At 45.1% G+C, this 26,173-nt stretch overlaps 1 protein-coding gene across 1 annotated transcript; it reads right to left on the reverse strand.

The window, feature by feature from the left end:
- Positions 1–19,483: 19,483 nt before the first annotated feature.
- Positions 19,484–23,443, reverse strand: LOC137041936 (zinc finger protein 444-like). The gene is made up of 2 exons (XM_067418614.1): positions 22,535–23,443; positions 19,484–19,691 (listed from the first exon to the last, which is right to left on the reverse strand). The coding sequence occupies exons 1-2, from the start codon at positions 23,414–23,416 to the stop codon at positions 19,689–19,691; spliced, it is 885 nt and encodes a 294-aa protein (XP_067274715.1). The 5' UTR covers positions 23,417–23,443; the 3' UTR covers positions 19,484–19,688.
- Positions 23,444–26,173: the final 2,730 nt, after the last annotated feature.

Raw genomic sequence — 26,173 nt, forward strand, 5'->3', positions numbered from 1 at the left:
TGCATATAAATATTTGACCTGAGAACAATGAGAAGTAATTTTTCACATGTATTTTTAGTATACCATTGAATAATGACTGAATACATAAGCTTAATCAACAAAATATTGTTTATTTATTTCAGTCCAGCAGACCAGTGCATGTTTGCCAGTTTAGCAAAAGCATTTTTGTGATATTTGAGGCTCAATGTGCTGCGGTGATACGCGAATTCCTTGTTGTATAGCTTGCTCACAACCATGCTGACGACGACGCTTCCATTCTTTCGTTTTTTAAAACAAAATTTCCCATCCACGGGACCAAGCAAAGCAGTCTCATCAGCTTCTTCGTTCCATAGCTTCTTTCATGTTCACATGGTTTGTTGTTGTCGTGACTCCGGAGCGCTAGTTGGTGTTCCAGTATAATTGGTCCGTCGAAACTCATTCATTGAAAAACGTTCCGCGGTGCAAAAATAAGTGTGGTAAAATTTTTTTTTTTTTTGCGTAATTAATTAACGCGTTAAAGTCACGTAATTAACGCGTTAAAGTCACGTAATTAATTAATCTTAATTAACGCGTTAAAGTCCCGGCCCTAATAGAAATATTTTCTAAATATAGAAAATATATTGAATGTCATGCACCATCTGATTTGGGCTATTGTTAATCAACCTCTGTAAACATATGCAGGAGCTTGCTTAACTCACAAAAAATACTTTGTTTCAATAAACATACATGAAATAATTCAGTTTTGTTTGTATATCAATGTATTTTAATATATGAATCAATATATAGCAATAGGTTGTCCATCCATATATTGCTATATATTTTCAAATATATGAGGAAGTTTCTGATACATTGAAATATATTTTCTAAATATAAATTCTAGTATATTGCAATATATTTTTGTTTCGTAAGGGTTAATTGCTCTTGAAAGAAGGGTCAGTACCCAGTTTACTTAGATTGCTCCTCAGAATCACAACCTGAAAGTATGATTAATTATTGATGATGTATATATTTTCTACCGGGTGTTCAAAATACATGGTTTTGCATTTTATATTGTGTAAGCTTCCAGCTAACTGGCTAACACACATTATTAATGTCTTACTATAATAGTTGTGCTAATCAGCTGTGTGTCTATTAACACAGATTGTCTGTCATTCTTAATACTTTGAGTAAAGATAAAGGGTTGAGCAAGATAAAAAAAAACTTTAATGTTATTCATGTTAGTCCTTGGATAACTGGCGAGGTGAACGAGCGAGAGACATGGGAGGAGCGAGTGAGACCGGGGACGTGATTGCGAAAGAGCGTCACCTGCGAGCCACACCGGTCTCGAGTCCTCTCATGAAGGAGCTCGGAGGCATTTAAGGACGAGTGACACCAGTCAAGGACGTGAGAGGACCAGGTCTGGATTTTACGTTGAGTTTTGTTTAAATGTTTTGTCATGTGTGTGTGGGCAGTCGTCCGTGAGGGGCTGTCCCCGGTTTACTTTCGTTTTATTTATTTAATTAAAGTTGTTGAACGTTCGCCGGTTCCCGCCTCCTTCCTTCCCATCTACGAACTTTATTACAATTACATATGCGCTGTTATTGATACAGTTATTGATACAGTTCCTGGATGTGCATTGCAATAAATTAGAAATATAAACATCAGTTTGTTAATGGACATTATGCTGCTGGTGAGGTATTACAGTTGCAATAACTCATAATATACTCAAAATAACAAAAAAATGCCCTGCTCAAGTTGTCCTTGTGATGGAGGTTTGGGCTGAATAACTAAGATGTGTATAAGGGAAACAGGTCTATTTAGCCCAAAGGAAATTATTATTTTTTTCATAGGGAATTTCAAAAGAGTCACTCATTTTACGGCTGAGTAAATTACTTGTCCAGTGTTCATTTGATGCAACTAACTAGGTAGGGTTATTATATTTGATTTTAGTGCACCAGTTCAGAAAGAATCTTGTGGTAGTACTTGTGTTTGTAGCTCATATTTTCTCTGAATGGGGATTCCCTTTTCTGTTTTGACTGGAGAGGGGATTTCCCAGATTCTTTGAAGAAACTTTGCAACTACACTTAGTTTAGAACACGTGACTCAACAGAAAGAAAATAAGTAAAAGAAAGAAACTTGAGTTAGACGAGAGATGCTTGAAAAAAACTGTTAACCAATTTTCTCTGATCATTGTCTGCCTCAATTGTCTGATCATCTCATCTCATCGTCATCTCTAAAGCTTCAGCAAATTCATCGTCTTGTGTATTGAGATTTTCAACTCAAATGTCTGCCCATCCTCCTGGATGAGTTCTGACCAATCATCTTTGGTTCAGAGGTGACTGTTTCCACATCTCTCACCAGAAATAACACATTATCTGTGGTCTCCTAATTTCCCGCTAAGCAGAGAGTCAAAGAGTACAGTTTAGACATGATTTTTTATTGTAAGATAACAATTAATTTTACACCGATTTCAGTAAAGCTATCTTCTGAATTATGAGCATACGATCATACTGATACCAAGCAAGGTATACTTTCAATCAACCATTCAATAATTATAACTGTTACATGAATTGTGAGTGAGTCTAAGCATAATGGTCATGTACTGTATATTGGTTGTAGACATGATATATAATTATGCAGTAGAAGTATGTTTGATTAAAGGTCGGGATTTTACGTTGTGTTTTGTTCACGTTTTATTATGAGTGTGTGGTAGTTGTCTGCGAGGAGGCTGCTTTACTTTAATTTTGTTTCTAGTTTGGATTAAAGCGTTCATTCAGTCTAAGGTTGTTGAGAAAAATATCTGTTTTGGATCTTTTGTATTAGGGTTTCGTACAACCTCTGCTGTTATCTTGGTGTGGCCCTCATGCTGTGCCCTTAGCAAACCAATCCGTCTGCTTATGTTTGACAACGCTCTTTCTTTTGCAAGGCCATAAAGTACTTAGCTCAGACTGGATGGAACCCATTTTTAATTTATGGTCATAAATTGTTGATTTGGGGTCTGGAGTGTTGAGTTGGGTTTTGTGTGTGGAATCATGTCTGAACGAACCATCTAAAATTCATTTGTGTCTGGTGCGCCCTCAAATCCTACAACTAGTTCTTCCAATGTTTCATCATCGGACTAGCACTTGGATTGATATGTTAAAATTAATGCCATTTTACCGTCTTTACAGTATATACAATCGCTGAGTTTAGGAAGCCTCTGGATGAAGGTGAAGTTCAGCTATGGTAATGGCCTTTCAGACATGTGATATAAGCGTTAGATCTATCGCAACAGATTGGGCCATCTGGAAAATCAGAGCAGAGTAGGCTCACTGAAATTAGGGATTTAGAGAGACCAATTAATCCGACGAGTCGTTTGAGAATCAGTGAAAAATGTGATGTACAATGTACTGTATATTTTGAGAAAATGTTTTAAATTAATTATTTTGTTGACATTTGATGATAACAGACTCTTCTCTTTCACATTTGGAAAGTTGAACCATTCTACACTGTAAATTTTTTTTTATAAATATATCTCCAATTGAAAACGTTCTAGTGACTGGCCACATCTAAATTTTTCAGTTGGCCGAATTTAATACACAGAAATTCAATTCGGCCAACTGAAAAATTTAGATGTGATCAGTCACTTGAAATTTTTCAATTGGAGAACTGATTTTTTTTGTATAGTGTATATATTTGGTTCATTTGGGTGTTTCGTCTAAATAAAAATATTCAGATTGATTTATTCTCTTCATGTTATTTACATCTTTTTACGAATTGTGATTGTTCATTCATTCAAAATACTCATTGCTTTCCCAGCACTGCATTTGTAGTAGGGATTTAACCCATAACAATTTAAAGGTATAGTTATGCTTACATTCTATTATTTTCAATCTCAACACCAATCAACCATATATGATATCAGTGATATTCCCTTTCAATTATAAAATGATTAATCTTGTATGGGTACAAAAGGCGCTAGCCTAGCAGATAGCCTCTAGATATCACATTTATCACTCACTGACAGATGGGGCTCTGGGATGTTGCAGAACACCCCGCCCCCCCTTACAGACTCTTTTTCATTTGTCATGTTTATCTCTGCATATTGTGCTACAGGAAACAAAGTAGTTCAGACCACCTTAGAAGCATTGTGATTAAACACTTTAAATAAACCAAACCAAAACAAAATATTTTTTCCTTGAGAATGTTGATTAAAATGATAGTTCAGTTCTAGCCTGACGTGGTCATACCAAGCGGGAAAAACCTCCCGCGATCTCTCTTGAAGCCAATACGGAAGTAATGTAAACTGCACAACTAAAATTCACAACTTTACAGCAGAAAAAAAACATGTTTACAGCCTGGTACAAATTGCGGTTTTGGCCTATAAGGGTCATTTTGACCTTCATGACAACTGTGAGGGGGGTGAATCTTTTTATAACTCATTCATTTACGTTATATAAAGCCTTCAAGTTCTGCATAAATAAGGGCATGTATACAAGTGGACAGCCATTTATCCACCGTCTATAGTCATTGCGTCAACCAAAGCTCCGCCCACATCCTGCCTTTTTGCCCATTTTCTGTTATCCGGGAGTGACACGCGATGACTCGCTCGCGAGATGGCAACGCCCAGCTCGCCCCTACGTTAAGCTTCAGAACGGCTTATCGGAATCCTATGGGTGACGTCACGGACACTACGTCCATATTTTTTTACAGTCTATGGGTCATACCTCAATTCTAGTCAGAATATGAGTCTGATACTGCTCCATTGGGCTGTGATTATAGGGCGTGTTTCAACGGAAAAAGGAAAGACCTCAATTGGATAGAGCTACAACCAATCAGAGCAACGAAGCGACAAATAGTGTTAGTTGTCAAATGTCAACAGAGCTCAACTGCACTGTGAGCTCAACTGCACCCCCCCATCCCCCCCGGAGAAGCTATTGTTTAGGGCTAGTAGTTGGTGGGTTTTGTTGTAAAAACTTGGCAACCCTGTATGCACACGCGCTGGAATAAACGATCTTAGCCGGTGTTGTAAAAAAAAAATTAAATTATTTAATGATACACAGAGTACTTACCCAACATGATCATCATTTCTGAGAGAAATAGTGAAGGTGGATGCAGATGCAAACAGCTCTCCATTTAGGATTTGAACAAATATAAGCCAAGCGCCTTTAATGACGTGCATGATTATGTTACTGTTTATCATCTGTCCATCATCGTTTAAAGCCCGCCCTGATGATTTCATTGGTCTGAACAGTTTTTGTTCGGGGATAATTACTCCTCTATGGATCGAATCTAGACTGAACCGCTCGACCTAAAAATGTTGTGGGCGGGGCTAAGTTCGGTTGGTATCCAGGCTAGTTCAGTGCTACTGTATTATGCAAATTGTGCTATTTCTTTTTGTCAATGTATGATAACTGAACTGAAATTAACAATTTCCAGATTTATTTTATTCCTTAACAACTTATCTGAACAATTACCCTACCCATGATACAGATGATGGCTCTCCAACTCCCGCCAGCACTATGAACAGAGGGGTGTAACAAACCCTTTTAATTAGATTCCCAACCTCAATCCTCCAATGCTTAACCAAAGACATGGAAAACAGACCATAATCTGACAGGCGTCTGGAGGCAGATGGAGAAATCCAGTCTTCCCTTTAGAGAAGCAGTGAGATGTGGCGCATTTCCCCTCTCTTCACACCCTATTACCCCTCTATCCCGTCCCAATCTCCCTGATGAGAATGGAGAGGGATCCAGGAAGGAATGGGACGTGTGGCTATGCGCAGTCCTTGTGGTCCACAAGCACCAAGGCAAAACCGCAGTGTGCCGAGAAGGTTCTAATTCAATGGGCAGGAGACAGGCTGAAACATATACCTCCCGTCCACCTCGCGGGGAAATAGCACATTTGGAATTCAATATAAACTTGCATAACACTAACATCTATACTTATTAATAAAACATATAAATATATCCAGTTGGGGCTAGCCTGTCGGAGAAAGTTTTTAAGGCACTTTGTCTGGGGGGTTGATAGGCTGTGCTTGAGGGGGTTCCTGACATCTGGTGCTTGGGTTTGTGAGCAATTGCTATAATGCACTCACTCCATTACCTTGCCACAGTGGACAAACAGGTAATGGGTTTCTTAAAGGTAAACCCTTCCTTCTCTCCGTCTTACCTGCAAAGCTAAATCGAAAACAGTTAATGGCTCTGACATTAGTAAATCAGAGTCAGACCTTATAGCTGTACTATTTAGAAGGGATGTCCGTGTTAGTGTGACTTATTCTGTTTTTAATGGTTTTGTTAATCGTTTTCTTCTTCTTCTTGTTTTAAGAATAAATCTCAGTAGATGTTGCATTGTTAATTACTGTTAATGCTCAAAGGATTATTTCACTTCAAAATTAAAATTTCCTAATATTTTACTCACCCCTATGCCATCCAAGATGTTCATGTCTGTCTTTCTTCAGTGGAAAAGAAATCTGTAGCTTTTTGAGGAAACCATTCCAAAAATTTTCTCCACAGAATGGTCTTAAATGGCAACCAAATTGTTGACGGTCCAAATCAATGCAGTTTCAAAGGGCTTCGAAGGGCTTCAGAGGTTCTGCGCGATCCCAGACGAGGAAAAAGGTCTCATCTGAAACCACCTGTCAGTAAAAAAAAAAAAAAACACTAAATTGCTCATCTTGCGCTGCTCTGCGACACTCCATGGATTGCGCAATCATGTCAGATACGTAGGCAGAAGTTCCACCCCCCAGTGTTTACAAAGTGGGCCTGTGAAGATTGATACAAACATCCTTTAGCAAAAAAACAAACAAAAAAAAAACAAGGACAACAACGCTGTCAGATGATTTTGAAGTTGAAGATGGAGTTTTTTTTTAAATTTTGTGACGAGCATTTATATTAGTCTTAGCACATTCACTTAGGGCGGTACTTCCGCCTACGCCAAGCGTTACATTTTCGACGTGATTGGCACATCACAGAGCAGTGCAAGATGAGCAATTTAGATTAAAAAGTATATAAATGTATTTTTTTTCTTGAACATGACTGATGGTTTTGCAATAAGACCCCATTCCATGCCTGGGATCGTGCTGAGTCTCCGAAGTCCTTTGAAACTGCATTGATTTGGACCTTCAGCATTTTGGTTGTCATTGAAGACCATTGTGTGGAGAAATTCTGGGATTTTTTTTTTCAGTGATTTCTTTTTCACTGAAGAAAGAATGACATGAACATATTAGATGAGATAGGAGTGAGTAAATTATCAGGAACGTTTTATTTTAAAGTGAACTAATCCTTTAAAAAAAAAAAAAACTTTCACCTTCTCTCTATGTTTCTTTCATTTTTTAAATGTAAGAATACAAATCCATTTCTAAACGTCAGTCTTTCAAGCATCTTTTGTGACTCTTATTGGATCTCTTGGATTGTTTCTGTAACTTTCAAAAGGATATTAAAAGTAGGAACCCCAGCACCATTATATCTTTGTTCACACCATTTCTTCTATGCCAACATGGAATTCATTCATTCTTGTCCAATCTGGCTAGCCATTCTGGCTTTTTATATGATTCCTCTGAATGCCTTTGTTATAAAGAAAACTAAATCACTGATAATTACTATAAAGTTATTTCTTCTAATGCAAAAAAATGGAACAACTACCACAAAAAAGCTCTACACTGACAAGATTAGTGTCAATTAAAAAGCTATTTATATATAATTATAATACAATTTATATGTATTTATTATAAAACATTTACAATAAATTTAAAATCATACGATTTTTGTTTTATTTGCAAAGGATTGTGCATGTTCATAAAGTAAAATTAAAACTAAACGAATTACCCTTTAAACTCATAATGAATGATTTAAATGAAATCTCTGAGAGTTGAGTTCTGCGATAACAGTGCAGAATCTTTCTGGAGTAATGAGAATAATGGAGAAAATTTGTGTCAAACAACAAAATGGCAGACACTTTAACAAATCAACCACAAAGGGAAATTCAAAAAGTGAAAAATATTATAATCTATAAAAAAAGATGCATTAATACTTGGCATGATAAAAAGAGAAGGACAATAATAGCAAATATGTGCAGAGTGCAAATTTTACTTTAACATGCCTTGACTAAGCCTAACATATAAATATTATATTTTAGGTATAGAATCAGGTAATGTGAGGCTATTTTGCAATCATGCCAAGTCTTAACCTTTAAGACTTATTAATAAAGAATAAATCATTCATTTTTTAAATTTTATAAAGTGCTTTGGTCCACAAACATTTTGTTGCTCAAAGGTCAACCAAGTATATGAGATATAGAGCAGTTTCCAAGACTCCAAGATAATGTCCTATGGCACTGGAAAACCTATAGGAAACAACCAAATGGGAACAAACAAAAACACCAATTTTAGCTTGGAAGTGGAAAATTGTCTTCTATGACAGTAAAGGGTTATGATGCACGGAGGCAGGGTGCTATTCTCTAATCATACTTGACAAGCATATACTTAAACCTTGTTATTGAATGTGTAGTTATTTTACAGCTATGTGAGGTTTGTTTCAGATCAAATGGAACATATTATATTCTTACTGATAGGTTTATCTGAGATTCAGTCATTATGCTCATATGTTATGCTTTTTGTTATATTGAGCTAAACATGGTTCAAAATTAAATCACAAATGTTAATACAATTTGCATACAGCTGTATACAGATACATTGCATAACCCAGCAATATTTTAACAATAAAAGAGAAAGAGAAAAACAAAATAATGCATGCTGGCATCAAAAGGTCACATCTCATTTCTCATCAGGTTCGTTGTTTTGTTTGCAGCATAACACTTACTTTGATATTGCTATCAATTTACCAAAAATCAATTTATGTTGCAAGATATCAGGCTTGACATCAAAGTACCTTTTAAGAGTCATTTGATGAATACTATTACTCATTCTAGTCAGCTATCGTATAATCAACAAATGGGCTGTGTTTCTGGAAGCATTAAGTACATAGAAATACCTACCGGTAATAGGATTTTTTAAATTTATTTTTGTATCTTTTCTTATTCCATTTCATTCCATTGATACACACATTCCATATACACATATTACTATACTCAACAAAATGATTATTAGGAAAACCTGTTCAATTTATCTAATCAGCCAATCACATGGAAGTTGCTTCAATGCATTTAGGGGTGTGGTCCTGGTCAAGACAATCCAAATCCAAAGACAATCCTGAAGTCCAAACTGAATGTCAGAATGGGAAAGAAAGGGGATTTAAGCAATTTTGAGCATGGCATGGTTGTTGATGCCAGACAGACCGGTCTGAGTATTTCGCAATCTTCTCAGTTACTGCGATTTTCACGCACAACCATTTCTAGAGTTTACATAGAACGGTGTGAAAAGGGAAAAACATCCAGTATGTGGCAGTCCTGTGGGTAAAAATGCCTTGTTGATGCTAGAAGAAGAGTAACTTTGACTGAAATAACCACACGTTACAACCGAGGTATGCAGCAAAACACACAACCTTAAGGCGGATGGGCTACAAAGGCAGAAGACCACTCATCTCCACTACAAAAAGGAAAAGAGGCTACAATTTGCACAAGCTCCAAAGCTTCAAAATTGGACAGTTGGAGACTGAAAAAATGTTGCCTGGTCTGAGTCTCGATTTCTTTTGAGACATTTAGATGGTAGAGTCAGAATTTGGTGTGCATGCTGGTGGTGGTGTTGTAATGCCGTGGGGGATGTTTTCTTGGCACACTTTACGCCCCTTAGTGCCAATTGGGCATCGTTTAAATGCCACAGCCTACTTGAGCATTGTTTCTGACCATGCCCATCCCTTTATGACCACCATGTACCCATCCTCTGATGGCTACTTTCAGCAGGATAATACACCATGTCACAAAGCTCGAATCATTTCAAATTGGTTTCTTGAACATGACAATGAGTTCACTCTACTAAAATGGCCCCTACAGTCACCAGATCTCAACCCAATAGAGCATCTTTGGGATGTGGTGGAATGGGAGCTTCGTGCCCTGGATATGCATCCCACAAATCTCCATCAACTGCAAGATGCTATCCTATCAACATGGGCCAACATTTCTAAAGAATGCTTTCAGCAACTTGTTGAATCATTGCCACATAGAATTAAGGCAGTTCTGATGGCAAAAGGGGGTCAAACACAGTATTATTATGGTATTCCCTTTCGTTCAGTCACTCCGAGTAACGTCAGTGACCGACGAATGGGGGTTTCGCTTAGAAGCCTATCATCTTCGAGATCTAGAAAACGCCCAATGGCAGTGCCAATGCCATGGGCATGCGAGATTTGCATGCATAACTCCACCTACCCATGTGGGTATAAAAGGACGTAGCTGGCATGATCGCATTTTGTTTTAGCTTCAGAGCCAAGGTTTACATACCTTTCGCTCCTAAAGCCTTCTGAGTTAACTGTCAGTTCTTCGAGACGACAAGACCTTCCAGTCAGTGTTGGTGTCAACGGCATGTTCCAGCGATCGCATACTTCCTGCCTGCTGGTCAGTTGTTACGGTATCCAGTTGGTGTGTGGTCCCTGGGCACTTCGGCATCGACTGCGAGGTTATCCTCTCACAAAAAGAGCTTACGCGTGGCATGTCCTTTTCAGGATGTCTCGCCCGTGTGCTTCTGGGTGTGGCCGGTCTCTGGTGGCTTCTGATGGGCACTTGCACTGTCTGACGTGTTTGGGCTTTCAACACGCTCAGGTGGCGCTTGTGGATGAGTCGTGTTCCCACTGCGGGTATATGGCCATCTCCGTGTTGCAGTCGAGACTCAATGAGCTCCATGCGGCCGCCGGAGTGAGAGTCCCCTCTGCCACACCCCGATCTGACATCTCTACGCGAGGCGTCACTTCGGCTGGTAGCCAGGGTGACCTGAGGGTGATGGTGTGGAATACAGCTCCTCAGCCCACCCCCCCCTCTGTTGCACCGGTACCCGCGAGCGTCACGATGGAGCCCACGGCCTCGGTCCGCGGTCTGCGGGCTTCGTTCGCCACTCCAGTGGAAGATGAGATGTCGGTGACCGCATCGCAAGGTGGGCTAGAGTCCTCCAAGGATGAGGATTCGGCTGTGCTGCCGCGCTCGGGTGTGCCAGCATTGCCCGAGTCGGACCCGGAGCTGACAGCCATGCTTACCTGGGCAGCTGCGGCGCTTGGTCTGGAGTGGAACCCTCCGCCCAGGCCAGAGCGTTCGCGGCTGGACGATTGGTTTTTGGGTGCGCCCCCAATTCCTTTCTTCCCGGAGGTGCATGAAGAGATTGCACACTCGTGGAGGGTCCTGCTGTCTTCCCGCAAGGGTTTGGCAACCTCTTCCGTCATTCTCCGCCCTCGATGGGGCGGTGGCTAGAGGGTACACTGGGGTTCCCCCGGTGGAGTGTTCTGTGGCGATGCAACTGTGTCCCCAGAGTGCCTCCTCCTGGCATGGTGACACAAAGCACCCCTCCAAGGCCTGTAGTTCACATCTTCAATGGTGTCGAAGACCTACAGAGCTGCGGGGCAGGCCGCCGCCTCTTTGCATGCCATGGCAACTCTTCAGGCCTACCAGGCCAAGTTGCTGTGTGACATGCACGAGGGTGAAGCCGACCCAGGGCTCAGAGATGAGCTGTGCGCTGCGACCGGCCTCGCTTTCCGAGCGAGGAAGGTGACTGAGCGCTCCCTGGGCCGGGTGATGTCCACAGCTGTGGTCCAGGAGAGACATCTATGGCTCAATCTGGCCGATATATACGGGACGCCGAGCGAACACGTTTTCTCGACGCCCCCATATCCCAGGCTTGGCTATTCAGCGGCGCGGTCGAGAGCTTCGGCCACTCAGAAGCAGACTGAGGCTATCAAGCATATACTGCCCCAGCGGCCCGCTGCTGCACCCAAAGCGCCACCGGCACAGTTGCCTCAGCCTCCTCGCTGCCGAGGGTGGCCTCCTGCGGTCCCCCCTGCTCCTGCCCGGCCACAGCAGCAGCCTTCAACCAGGCCGCGCCGCGGAGCGCGCCACAGAAAGCCGCCCCAGTCCGCCCCAGCCCCGCAGCCCGTAAACCCAGTACGGTTTGCCCTGCACCGCTTCCGAGCGTTGCTGAAGGGTCAACACCTACTAATCAAGTCGGACAACACTGCCGTTGTAGCGTAAATCAAACACCAGGGCAGTCAATGTTCCCGCCACATGTCCCAACTCGCCCGCCATCTCGTGAAGCGCCTGAGGTCCCTTCGTGCTGTCCATATCCCGGGGATCCTGAACCGTGCAGCCGACGAGCTCTCACAGATTCAGCCAATCCCTGGGGAGTGGAGACTCCATCCCCAGTCGGTCCAGCTGATCTGGGATCAGTTCGGGGATGCGCAGGTAGATCTGTTTGCCTCCCACGACTCGTCCCATTGCATTCTGTACTATTCCCTGACCGAGGGCACGCTCGGCACGGATGCACTGGTGCACAGCTGGCCGCAGGGCCTACGCAAGTATGCGTTTCCCCCAGTGAGCCTTCTTGCACAGCTTCTGTGCAAGGTCAGGGAGGACAAGGAGCAGGTCATTTTAGTCGCCCCGTACTGGCACGGCCGGACCTGGTTCCCAGAACTAGTACTCCTTGCGACAGCCCCTCCCTGGCCGATCATTTTGAGACAGGATCTCCTCTCTCAGAGACCGGGCACCCTGTGGCACCCGCGTCCCGATCTCTGGAACCTCCACGTGTGGCTCCTGGATGGGACGCGGCAGGTTTGAGTACCCTACCACCGCCGGTGGTGGCTACCATCACTTCCGCTAGGGCCGAGTCCACGAGAAAGGCCTATTTGTTGAAGTGGAACCTCTTCATCAGTTGGTGCTCTTCTCGCCAAGAAGACCCCTGGAAATGCCCGATCGGGTCGGTGCTGTCATTTCTCCAAGAAGGGTTGGATCAAAGGCTGTCTCCATCCACCCTAAAGGTTTATGTGGCTGCTATTGCCCCCTACCATGACCTCTTGGACGGTAAACCGGTAAGTAAGTGAGGACTACATCCTCCTCGTGCTCCTCTCGTACCCTCTTGGGACCTCTCAGCAGTTTTAAGTGCACTGCAGAGGGCCCCATTTCAGCCGTTGAGGTCAGTAGATGTTAAGTACTTGAATATGAAGACACCGCTCCTGACCGCACTGGCCACCATCAAGAGGGTAGGGGAACTGCATGCATTTTCGGTTGACGAAGCGTCCGGGGTTGACCCCCACATGTGTATTTCCACCGTAAGCCTCCCTGAGCGGGTGTCTTCCCTTGGCAAGTTTGCCACCCACTGGGGTTAAAAATCCACCTGCGGCTGGTACCCCAGTGATCTTCCGTATGCAGCCCTTAGCGGGTCATATGTGTATTCTTAAGTCCTCCCTACGGGTAGGCACTATGGCGCAAATCTCCACCTGGAATATGCCTCCCAGTGTACCTTGGTATCTCCTATGTTAAGTGGAGGCCTTCGACCATACTAGTCTTACGTCAGGGCACTCGCGCTTGCACAGGGCACTGGAAGACAGCCTAATGGCGTGATTATATTGGGACCCCCATTCGTCAGTCACTGACGTTACTCGGAGTGACTGAACGAAAGGGAACGTCTCGGTTACGTATGTAACCCTCGTTCCCTGAGGAGGGAACGGAGACGTAACATCCCTCTGCCACATCCGCTGTACTGCTGGAACGGGAGATCAACTTGGCTCCTCAGCTGGTAAAACATAATGCGTTCATGCCAGCTACTTCCTTAAATACCCACGTGGGTAGGCGGAGTTATGCATGCAAATCTTGCATGCCCATGGCATTGGCACTGCCATTGGGTGTTTTCTAGCTCTCGAAAGATGATAGGCTTCTTAGCGAAACCCCCATTTGTCAGTCACTGACATTACGCCTCCGTTCTCTTCTGCAGGCAGTGAAAAAGTCTATTCTTTGTTATTCTTTTTGAGGTACTGCAGAAAAAAAAATACTGTGTTGTAATTTGTACTCTATGTTTGTACTATTATTTCACTTACAGGCACAGGAACAATTCCAGCACAGATCAACAGATGCATCAAATATAAAGGGCAAAAAATACAACTATGCACCCAAGACATGTCGTGTGCACAAAATACAAATGCATTTTCATTACAATTTAATGCAAAATGTAAGTGCATTGGCTAGTAATGCCATTGTGCCCTGGAATGAGAACAACTGTCAATGCAGTGCCATGTTATCACCCCTCATGGGGGTTACTGTCAAGAGTAATGTGTGGCCAAGGACCGTGGGGAGAGGAGGAGACAGTGTTGCATTGTCTGATAGTAGCAGGCAGGAAGGATCACCACTGGTGCTTCTTACAGCATCATGGTAGAATAAGCTGGTGGCTAAAGGTGTTCCCAGATTATTATAGTGCTCATTATAGAAAGAGTGTGCAGACTTGTTCATTATGGACTCCACTGTTACCACCATTCTCTTCTCAGCCTCCAGTGGATTCTGGGTAATGGTAATGGAGAACAAACTTGCTGAACAATTAGTTTAGATATTCTTAGATACTTGAAATCACCTCATCTGATATTGCAATAGTAAAGAATATAACAAACTGGACACAGACTGCTTACACATGATGAAATACTCAAGTCATTTCACAAGATACAGCTGAGAACAATGTGAAGTGCATATAAATATGTCTATATACTATACTATATATGTAGTACTGAACATGTACAGAGATGACAAAAACACACTAAGAGCGTGTTTTGCTTTTGTTTCTGCTCTTACAGCCGTAAGACAATGCCAAATGCTGTGAGCATATAGAGTTAGAAATCAATGGTGAGAGAACATTGTGCTTGGCTCCTTTTCATCTTCAAAATAAACTTTGGTCTTCAGCCAACTAAGTTTTAATTCTGTCCGGCTAGCACACTTCCTATAATATTGGCTTGGTGGCTAATCTTCACTGATTTTACATTCCATCAGTAAGAGCAGAGTGTGAAGGTTGAATCAGCAGAGCAATAGCACAGCCGTACATAAAATATTGCAATCCACACAACATAACGGGAGACATATCAGAGTTCAAAAGAGGACAAATTGTTGCATGTTGTTGTGTATCTTAATGGCTCATCTGTGACCAGAACAGCAAGCATTTGTGGTGTATTGAGAGCTATGGTATCATAATGTCTGCATTCCATCGCATAGGACAAAACACATCCAACAGGAGTAACTATCTACGCAAGAGGAAATGTCTGAAAGGAATTAGGGATGTCCCGATCAGGTTTTTTTACCCTCGAGTCCGAGTCCGAGTCATTTGATTTTGAGTATCTGCCAATACCGAGTCCCGATCCGATACTTCTATAATACATAAAAAAAGAATAAAGAAGAGCGAAAAAATGAACCAGGATGTTCCTTATTTTTTATTTTATTCACCTTATTTTAACATTCAACAACTCTAACAAACAGAGCACTTCTGTGAGGTAGATTGAACAATCAAGTAATAAATAAACATAAATTCTTCACTTTTGGATTTTAGTGCAACAGTAAATATAAAAAAGTCTGGGACTGGAGTTGCGCAGAGCAGGAAGTACAACGGCGATATCAAAAGCACACCCATATAGATGCAGAACAATTAATTGTTGGTGTGAAATAAACAGTTATGGAAATTAAATTAAATTAAATAATCTGCTCCCAAAAATCCTGAAAAAATCTGTTAGTGCCTCAGTGACAACTTCACTCAGAGAAGACGTTGATCTAAGCTCTCAATCATGACATCACACAGCCGTTTTTATAGCATCAAATAACTAACTAAAACTTAACTTATTTAAAAAACAAGCACTTTAAATGAAATCATTGTGATGATAACTGCCTACAATGACATAAATCAACTTTGGGGAAAAAATATTTAAAGTGTAATTTGACTGAAGTGTAATTAACAATGCTTTTCAGGTTTTTATAGGTCTAACATTAGTTTTTAGGTAGAGAAATTGAATAAAGTAGGCTAATGAAATGTAAAATAGCTGCATATTTAACTGGTTAAATGAAAGAATAATCCTTACAAAAGCTATTTAATCAAGAGCAGTGAGTGATTCCTTATCTTTTGTTTGACATTAAAGGGGGGGTGAAACACTCAGTTTCAGTCAGTGTCATGTCAATCTTGAGTACCTATAGAGTAGCATTGCATCCTGCATATCTCCGAAAAGTCTTTATTTTTTTTATAATTATATAAGAAAGATGCGCTGTTCCGAGTCTTTCCGAAAAAAGCCGAGCGGGTGGGGGCGTGTCGTGTGAGCGGAGCTAAATAATGACGTGTGCTCGCTGCTGCTATTGTGTTGAGTCGAGTGCGTCGTAAAGCTGTGTCATCCCTAACAGCGGGAAAAAAACTTTATTCAAAATAAAAATATGGCTTTTAATCAGATACAGCCATACATCTATGATCCGGAATCAGACCCAGAGGCTGCAGTTGAACAGGAGCAGCAGCAAAAACGACTAGAGCAGGACGTCTCTATGTGGTACAAGTTATACACTAACTATATAATATGCTTAGCGACTTGTGTTATTTACATATTTATACTTGAATTATATCGTCATATTTTTGTCTTTGAAGGTGTAGATGTGGGAAGTGCAGTTGTGCACGTGTGTTTGTGTGTTTACGCGTGGTTTGTGTAGACAGTAAGCGGACTGGTTTTGCACGGCAGGCTAAGTTAGTGTTTACATAGAAAGACACGGAATAGTAGCGCATTTGAATGAAGAAGCGCGCTTATTTAGTTCAACATATTTCCCCCCTCTTTGTGTATTGTTGTTTGGAGTGCTTTTACAATACACAAACATAAAGTTACACATAGCTGGGCCTTGTTTATGAAACAGTCGGCACCGAAATGCAGCGAACAGATATAAACATTCGCGCAACTCAGTTGCTGATCCGGAAAAGCAAATTACATCCACTGTTGCCTTACCGCGGGGTTTTTGGGGAATCTGTGCAGGACTGTCTTGGTCTGGCAACCAAAAACGCACTTTTTGGTGACATTGTAATTGTGCACATCATCTGTGCACCAGCCTACGAGCCAGCGCTTTGATGGGGGTAGCCTGTTACTTTCACTCTCTCCCTCTCTCTCTCTCACGCGCTTCCGGTAGAATTGTCCGTAAGGCCCATACAAGGAAATTCCGCCCCCATTAACGTCAAAGGGGACGCATGATCTCAAAAAACTTGCCGAAACTTATGACTAACCGGAAGTAGTATTTTTGACAAAGAAATACTCCCATCAAACGTCCACCTTAACTTTTGAAACTTTGTCTATGTTTAGTATGGGATTCCAAGTCTTTAACAGTGTAAAAAGATCAGTATGCATGAAACAGCATTTCACCCCCCCTTTAAACAGACAGCAGTAAAGGCTACTGCCCCTTTAAGACCTGAAGGAAGGCTCTGCGTCGTCTTTCTCGACTGTATAAAGTCCTCTTAAGGCATATTCAGACTATGTCTGCTTGGATACTCATCAAGATGGAAATGCTGACATACTTCTTGTGTGAGTTGGTCCGTTTAAGCGCAAGTCTTGAAAGAGAACTCAATATTTGCGCGCTGTGAGACGAGTGCGCGCTTTCGATAATGCACAGAGACAGATCAGCGCGCGCGCTCTCATTCGCGTCTTCTGGCGAATATAGACGGGTGATATTAGCGCTGTTGTAATGTATCACAGAGGAGCCAACACGTGTATCCATCTACAGAAACATACATAAAGCATTATTTTCAAGTTACAACCCATATTATTGATGCGTCATCATGCTCAGCTCACCCCAGAATATACATTATATCCGAGTCCTGATATAATGTCCGTAATGTCCGATTCCGATCGAGTCTGAAATCACGTGATCGGGCCCGATTTCTGATAATGTGATCGGATCGGGACATCCCTAAAAGGAATGTCCAGGTACTAAAAAAACAACAAAAAATAAAATAAAAACACAGCTGCCTAACTCACTGCAGAATAAAATGCCCACTTCAACCCTCCTCTAAGCCAAAACTGTTCATCAAGAGCTCCACAGAGAAAAAAACAAACCTTTGGTCTCTCGTGCCATTACCAAATGTCAGTTTTATTAGTGACAGCAGTGAAAATCTTAGGCTCTGGACAATGTGAAACATATAGTGTTCTCTGAAGAGCCCACCTTCACAGTCTTTCTCACATCCGTGGGAGTTACGGTGTGGAGACCCGGGCTGTTGCGTTCTGTGATGGTCTGGGTTGCAGTATCATGGCATTCCCTACTGTGCTTGATAGGTGCTTTACTGTCAAGCAGAGGTGGACAGTACATTTACTTGAGTACTGTACTTAAATAAACTTTTTGAGTATCTGTACTTTACTGGAGTATAATTTTTTCTGGATACTTGTACTTTTACTTCACTACATTTGAAAGACAAATATCATACTTTTTACTCCACTACATTTCTATATAGGTCAAAAGTCGTTTCTGCAGCAGCTCTGAAAGTCGCAGGATGATTTTTTCCTTCTTTAAAAGGTTTTTTTTGGTTTTGTTTCAGACAGTCTGTCAGCAATCACTCTTATAGGGTCATATACATTTTCCCAACTTTTTTTGAACACTGATCAGTTCATAGCAAAAATGGAAGAAGACGGTTCTTAGGCACAGTGTGTGCACCCATAGCCATACTTTGAAAGTATGTTTCAGTTTAAAAATCAAGATTAGTCAGTTGACATACACTTGGTGCATGTCTTATAAAATATTAACAATATAAACATCTGGGAGAAAGAGAAGAGGAAAGTTGGGAGAAAATCAGATGTGTATCAGTGTTTTGGATCCGTGCATTTGGCCTTAAAGTGACATCAGCTTTGTAAAGAGCTTTGTAACTTATATACAATATATTTAAATGAGTTTAAGTTAGTCGTATGCTAGTACGTCAGATGGAGCATCACTGAATGACTTAAACCATGATGACAGTGTGCATTTATACACAATAATAAAATAATGCATTGGCATAAAAAAGGAAATTTACTTTTATACTTAAGTACTTTTGAAAACAAATACTTCTGTACTTTTACTTGAGTAAAAATCTATTTTTACAACTTTCACTTTTAACGGAGTAATATATGACCAGTAGTACTTTTACTTTTACTCAAGTAATACAGTTGTGTACTTTGTCCACCTCTGCTGTCAAGGACTACCAAACATTTCTGGATGACCATGTGCACCAATGGTTCAAACATTGTAGGCCTACCCTGAAGAGGTTGACGTTGAACATCTCCCATGGCCAGCAGAGTCACAGATCTAAATATTTTTTGAGCCATTTTGGGATATTTTGGAGGAGCAAATCATAAAGCGTTTTCCCCACCAACATCACATAGTGCCCTGGCCACTGTTCAGGAAAAGGAATGGCTCAAAATCCTTCTTGCCATCGTGAAGGTCTTGTATCTGTCATTGATGCTGTATTGGGAGGCACATTGACAAAAGGAGGCACGCTATTGTGGTCTAAAACCAGTTATTTCAGTTTCATTGTCCAACTACTGCCATCTTGAAAATATGTTGCTGTGGATAAAAACATCTGCTTTTATAAAAGTAAATCTCAATGTAATTGTAGCAAAGTTCGTGAATGTGAGGAAGGAAGAGGACAGGGGGTCGGCTAGACGGTTGATGCACTTTTATTTTATAACTCAAAACGTCAAACACACTCAACAGTGTGGCTTCTCTCAGTCTCAGACAATAGCGATCACTTCCGGGTCGGCACTTCCGGCTTCCGGTAACTCAGTCTCTCTTTGTGTTGCGCATCAACCGTCCTGATTCTCTCTCTCCCTGGTCTCTGGTTCCGCTGGTGTTTTATCCCATCTCCGCGCTCATTACTGGAACAAGAGACAAGTGTTATTAATCTGCGTCCAACCCACTCACTTACCGCTCGTCCCGCGGCCCTCTCTCCCGCTGCAGACCTCGCTGAACCACGCCCCCCTTGCCACATACCCCCACCGCCCGACTCAGGCCGGGGAGCCGTCCGGCCTGCAGCCCCCCCCCCCCCCCATTTCTGGAGAGGAAATCGGCCACAGCCATCTGAGCACCCGGCCTGTGGACCACCTTGAACTTAAACGGCTGAAGAGCTAGATACCAACGGGTGATCCGCGCGTTGGTATCCTTCATGCGGTGGAGCCATTGGAGAGGAGCGTGGTCCGAACAGAGAGTGAACTCCCGCCCCAGGAGGTAATAGCGGAGGGTGAGAACGGCCCATCTGATGGCCAAACACTCCTTCTCTATGGTGCTGTACTTAGCTTCCCTCTTGGAGAGCTTACGGCTAATGTACAGCACCGGCCGCTCTCCCCCCTCCACCTCCTGGGCCAGGACTGCGCCCAGCCCCCTGTCCGACGCGTCAGTCTGCAACAAGAAAGGGAGAGAAAAGTCAGGGGAGTGTAAAAGCGGCCCGCCACATAGAGCAGCCTTCACTTGGGTAAAAGCCTGTTGACACGGCTCCGTCCACTGGACCGTATCTGGTAGCCCCTTTCTAGTAAGATCAGTCAAAGGGCTGGTGAGGTCCGAATAATTTGGTATAAACCGTCTATAATATCCCGCCAGCCCCAAGAACTGTCTTACCTCCTTTTTGGTCTTGGGCCTCGGACAGGTCGCAATTGCGGCAGTCTTGTCAATTTGGGGACGCACCTGCCCATGACCCAAGTGGAAGCCCAGATACCTTACTTCCACCCGCCCAATCGCACACTTCTTTGGATTGGCCGTGAGCCCCGCTCCCCTCAGCGACCTCAGGACCGCCCTCACATGCTGCATATGCCGCTGCCAGTCGTGACTATAAATCACTATGTCATCCAGGTACGCAGCAGCATATGCAGCATGGGGGCGCAAAATCCTATCCATGAGTCGCTGAAAGGTCGCGGGCGCCCCGAACAAGCCGAAAGGAAGCGTGACGAATTGGTGTAATCCAAACGGCGTGGTGAAAGCTGTTTTTTCTTTGGACAATGGAGACAAGGGGATCTGCCAATAGCCCTTTGTTAAGTCCAGTGTCGAATAAAATCGAGCCGTGCCTAACCGATCAAGCAACTCGTCAACCCGCGGCATTGGATACGCGTCGAACTTCGACACAGCGTTCACCTTGCGGTAGTCCACACAGAACCTGACCGAGCCGTCTGTTTTGGGGACCAAAACTATCGGGCTCGCCCAGTCGCTGTTGGACTCCTCGATTACTCCCATGTCGAGCATTGCGCCTAATTCCTCCTGAACTACTTTTTTCTTGTGTTCAGGCAAGCGATACGGCCGGCTGCGAACTACCACGCCCGGCTCGGTCTCGATATGGTGCTGAATCAAGTCAGTACGTCCCGGTAGGGGCGAGAACACGTCAGCGAACTCCGCTTGCAATTTCGATAAATCAGTGAGTTGTAACGGTGAGAGGTGATCTCCCCCCGGGGCCAGCGCGACTGAAGGGGGAAAACCCCGTGGAGGCTTGCGGGACCTCTCGCACAGCAAATAAGAGGGGTTCTAACCACCGATCCCAATTTTTGGCGTCTTCCTGTACGAATTTACGGATCATGGATTTAAGAGTGCGATTAAATCGTTCGACCAAGCCGTCTGTTTGTGGGTGATAGACGCTGGTTCGAATGGATTTAATGCCCAATAACCCGTACAATTCGCTTAACGTGCGTGACATAAACGCCGTGCCTTGATCGGTGAGGATTTCCTTCGGAATCCCCACCCGGGAGATTAAACGAAACAGTGCGTCCGCAACACTCTTCGCCGAGATGTTGCGGAGAGCCACTGCTTCCGGATATCGTGTTGCGTAGTCCACGATAACTAGCGCAAACCGATGTCCGCGTGCGGATCGCTCTAATGGCCCGATGAGGTCCATCGCAATTCTCTCGAAGGGGACCTGCATTAATGGAAGGGGGCGCAATGGCGCTTTTGGGGCGGCCAGTGGATTCACCAACTGACATTCCGGACAAGACGCGCACCACCTGCGCACGTTGTCATGAATGCCTGGCCAAAAAAATCGGGTCATTAAACGATTCAGCGTGGCCGCCTGTCCCAGGTGGCCCGCCATTGGGTTAGAATGAGCCGCCTGAAAAAGCATTTCCCGGCGGCTCTTTGGTACTAACAGCTGGGTTGTATCTGCCTTTGTCTGAGTGTCTTGGGTCACTCGATACAACCGATCCTTAATAATGGCAAAATATGGGTACGAGACAGGCAGGGCAGGTTGGAGAGACTGACCGTCAATCGATCGGACCTGTTGGAAGGCATTTTTGAGGGTCTCATCTTGGGATTGCTCCAGCGGAAAGTCATCGCGGTCCGAGAGAATCAGTCTCTCGATCCCGCTCGGTTCCGCTGAAGCTGTTCCCAAGGGTCCCGTCTCAGTCTCCCCAATCTGCACTCGCGCTGCCCCCCTCCCCGCCTTCTTCTCCCAAGCGGCATCCGCGCATAACGACCCCAATAACGCCGAAAAGGCGGGCCAATTTGTCCCCAGAATTAGCGGATGCCGGAGGTGTGGACTAACCGCCACCTCTACATTATGCTTTTTCCCCCGAAACTGTATCGTGACCGGGACAACCGGGTATTCCACCACATCCCCGTGCACACACCGCACCTTAACCATGCGGCTTGTATCCAATGCCCCAGGCTGCATCAGGCTTTGATGGATCGAGGTTTGGTTACATCCTGAATCCACCAAGGCCTGATATGTACCCCCCTTGATACTCACAGGAATTTGGTACTCTCCTGCCTGATCGGGGGTGGTCCGCTGGACGTTCGGGATCCGGATCATTGTTCCGATGTCCATCATTGGACATCGGTCCACAAAATGATCCGGATCGCCGCACCGCCAGCAGGCCAGCCCAGGCCTACCCGCCGCCCCGGCGGCGGGGAGTGGGTTGGAGGATGAGCGCGGAAAGGGGGCGGAACCAGAGCCATTGTCGCTACCAGCCCCCAGCGGCCCCGCCCCCCTGGGCGGGACCCGCGAACTCCCAGATGGTCCAAGGCCCATCCCACCCCGGCCTCTGGGGGGGACGCGAGGAGGGCCTGGAGGGCGGGACCTGGGGAGAGGGACAGGTCGAGAGAGAGAGTGAGAGGGGGGAGAGAGAGAGGGAGAAGTTAATGAGGGTTCGCCGACCCCCGGGCACGCCACCAGATGGTCCTCCGCCAAGTTGATGGCCGTCTCCAGCGACGTGGGCCGGTGGCACTGGACCCACTCGGCGGTCTTCCTGGGGAGCCGAGTGATGAATTGCTCCAGCACCACCAGATCGACAACATGGTCCACGTCGCTGCCGCCGGCCAGAAGCCATCTGCGGCACTCGTCCCGGAGCTGTTGGGCCAAAGCGAAGGGTCGACCGGACTCTCCCCACTCCAGGGAGCGGAAACGCTGTCGATGTTGTTCTGGGGTCCGGCCGACCCGCTGAAGTATGGCCCTCTTCAGGTCGTCGTAGTCCAGGAGGTTCGCGACCGGTAGTTGTTGCGCGGCCGCCTGGGCTTCGCCTGATAGTAGAGGGATGAGGCGCACCGGCCACTGTGCCCGGGGCCACCCGCAGGCCTCCGCGGCCTTCTGGAACAGATCCACGAAGGCCTCCGGGTCGTCTTCCGGCCCCATCTTCTGGAGGGGCACGTGAACCGGTGCGCTGGCCCGCCCGGTGGCCTCCGCGCGAACCTCCCGGTCCATCCAGCTCCGGAACCGCTCGCGGTCCTCTTGCTGGCCTTGGACGATCGCCTCGAAGCGGCGCTCCTGCTCGGTCCGAAGGTCCAGCAATGCCTGATGGTGTTCTTGGTGGAGGACCGCGAGGGAGTTGATGACATCCGCAAATGGCGAGGCGGAGGGCGTTGTCATGGCGGCGGCGCTGTCCTACTTCCTCCCGGGTTTCGGCACCAGTGTAGCAAAGTTCGTGAATGTGAGGAAGGAAGAGGACACGGGGGTCGGCTAGACGGTTGATGCACTTTTATTTTATAACTCAAAACGTCAAACACACTCAACAGTGTGGCTTCTCTCAGTCTCAGACAATAGCGATCACTTCCGGGTCGGCACTTCCGGCTTCCGGTAACTCAGTCTCTCTTTGTGTTGCGCATCAACCGTCCTGATTCTCTCTCTCCCTGGTCTCTGGTTCCGCTGGTGTTTTATCCCATCTCCGCGCTCATTACTGGAACAAGAGACAGGTGTTATTAATCTGCGTCCAACCCACTCACTTACCGCTCGTCCCGCGGCCCTCTCTCCCGCTGCAGACCTCGCTGAACCACGCCCCCCTTGCCACAGTAATGATTCCCAGGAATCACTGGGTGCACCGATAAAATGTTTATGCTGAATATACTGTACATTGCTTTTGAGTGTCTGTCAAACGGTAAATATCACAGGCATCTTATCTAGTCTAAAATGAGAATGATAAGGTGAAGACTCAATTACCTGCCAATGAGTTAAATAGATGAGGTCAAAGACAAGGCAATCAATGAGCCAACACTTAGATCAATGACAAGGTCATCACTGAGGTAACTGATGAAGTCATTAATGAGAGTCACATTGTCACGTATGATGGTTGCAGCAAAAAAACCTAATGTCACCACTACTTTATTAAGAAACAAACTCAAATCTTTACAAAACAATCTAGAATCTCAGGAACACGTACAGTCAAGGACAGACAATTAACCAGGGTTGCCAGGTTTTCACAACAAATCTCACCTAATTGCTACTCATAACTACACTCTTAGAAGAAAAGGTTCTATCGGCGCTACGTATTTGGAACCCTTAAAAGGTTATATATAGAAGTATAGTTCCCTTTCGAAAGGGAACTCGCGCTGCGTCAGCTGACGCTACGGGGGAACGCCTTCAGCGTGACAGGTGTCTGAAATCGCTATCAAATCACAATCCTACTGACCGTCGGCAGCTGGTGATGTCATCACCGTGCGACCAGGAAGTATAAAAAGGCACCGTGCCAACATGACAACATCCTTTCGTCTTCAGGGACTGTTTTGTCTGGTTCGCTAGAAAGTCTTTCTAAAGTGAAATGAAGTGCACACGTAAATCTAAGGGAGCGTACAGGAAGTGCGCTGATCCGTGTCCCAGGTTTCTCAAGCCTGGGGACACGCACACCCTTTGTGTGCTCTGCCTGGGGGAAGAGCACGCGCGGGAGGTTCTCGAGGGGGCTTCCTGCGCAAACTGCGAGCGTTTTCCGACTGAGGACGCTCCGCTCTCGCTTGGTCTTCTTCTCGAGGGAAGAAGAGCCAGCATCTGGGAGCGGTCCCGCTCATGCCGAGGCTGAACGGCGCCGTTTGTCCTGGGGCTCCCAGATGGATCTGGCTCATCGTCTGGAGAACACAGTGCTCGCGGACGATCAGCCAGGTCGCGAGAGCAGGCGGACGGAGGAGGAGTCGGATGGAGACTCCTCCTCTTCGTCAGCCCGTGCTTTTCGAGTCGATCAGAGGATGGCTGTGGATGAGGAGGAAAATGAGGCTGAGGCCAAATCCTCCCAGCCATCCTGCCCCGTGTATAGAACGTGTAAATTCCGCTGAGGTCTGGGGTGGCGCCCAGGCAGGAGGGTGTCCCTGGCCCATCAAAAAAAAAAAAAAAAAAAAAAAGAAAGAAAATGGGCCAACGCAGTAGCGTGGCCTCTCGTGCGCCCCCTCCGTGGAGGAGTAGGACGTGGAAGAGGCGGGACACCCGCAACAGGAGGAAGGACATCGGGGAGAAGAACCGCTTCCAGCGCCGGAAGCGAGGTGGTGAGTCTCCGCCCCCGAGGGCGCGGAAGTGATGTTGTGTCCCCTCCTTTGTTTTTCTGTGTTTTCTGTTTTCTCCCCGGGCGCGCTTTACACCAGGCCGCGCGGGCTGATGATGAGCGGAGGTGAGACTCTGACGAAGGCCTGCCAGGCCGGTGTGTGCTCTGCCCGCACACAGTGCATCGTCTCTGGGAAAAGCGGGATTTCGCGGCCGACTCCTCGGCCTTACATGTGAGAATAAAGCGCCCCGCCCTCAGGTTAGTGCGCCGAAGCATGCATGTTACATGAAGCGATGAGGCACTGAAGATAGCGGGTGAGTCCCCTTTTAGGGCAAATATTCTCCTTTTCAATGCCGTATGTTTGGACTCTATGCTTCCCTGAGGGATATTTTGTCTACAAAAGATGAAGAAAAGTGTAACAGTTGGAGAAGTGGGCCTGTAGTTCCCCGGTAAAGGTGGCTAGAACGATGTTTGTATAAACACAGTGTGTTTATGTAGGCTGTATGTTTGCTAGTGTAGCAACAGTAGTTTATAAGGCTGTTTTCTCTTCTGGATATGTGTAATATGAGCAGTTGAGGCCACCGCACATGCCGCGGGCATGTAGCGGCGATATAAACTGACATATGTTCTCCTGGCGAACGTTTTTAGCT

This window comes from Pseudorasbora parva, chromosome 15, assembly GCF_024679245.1.
Source record: "Pseudorasbora parva isolate DD20220531a chromosome 15, ASM2467924v1, whole genome shotgun sequence".
Taxonomy (NCBI): domain Eukaryota; kingdom Metazoa; phylum Chordata; class Actinopteri; order Cypriniformes; family Gobionidae; genus Pseudorasbora; species Pseudorasbora parva.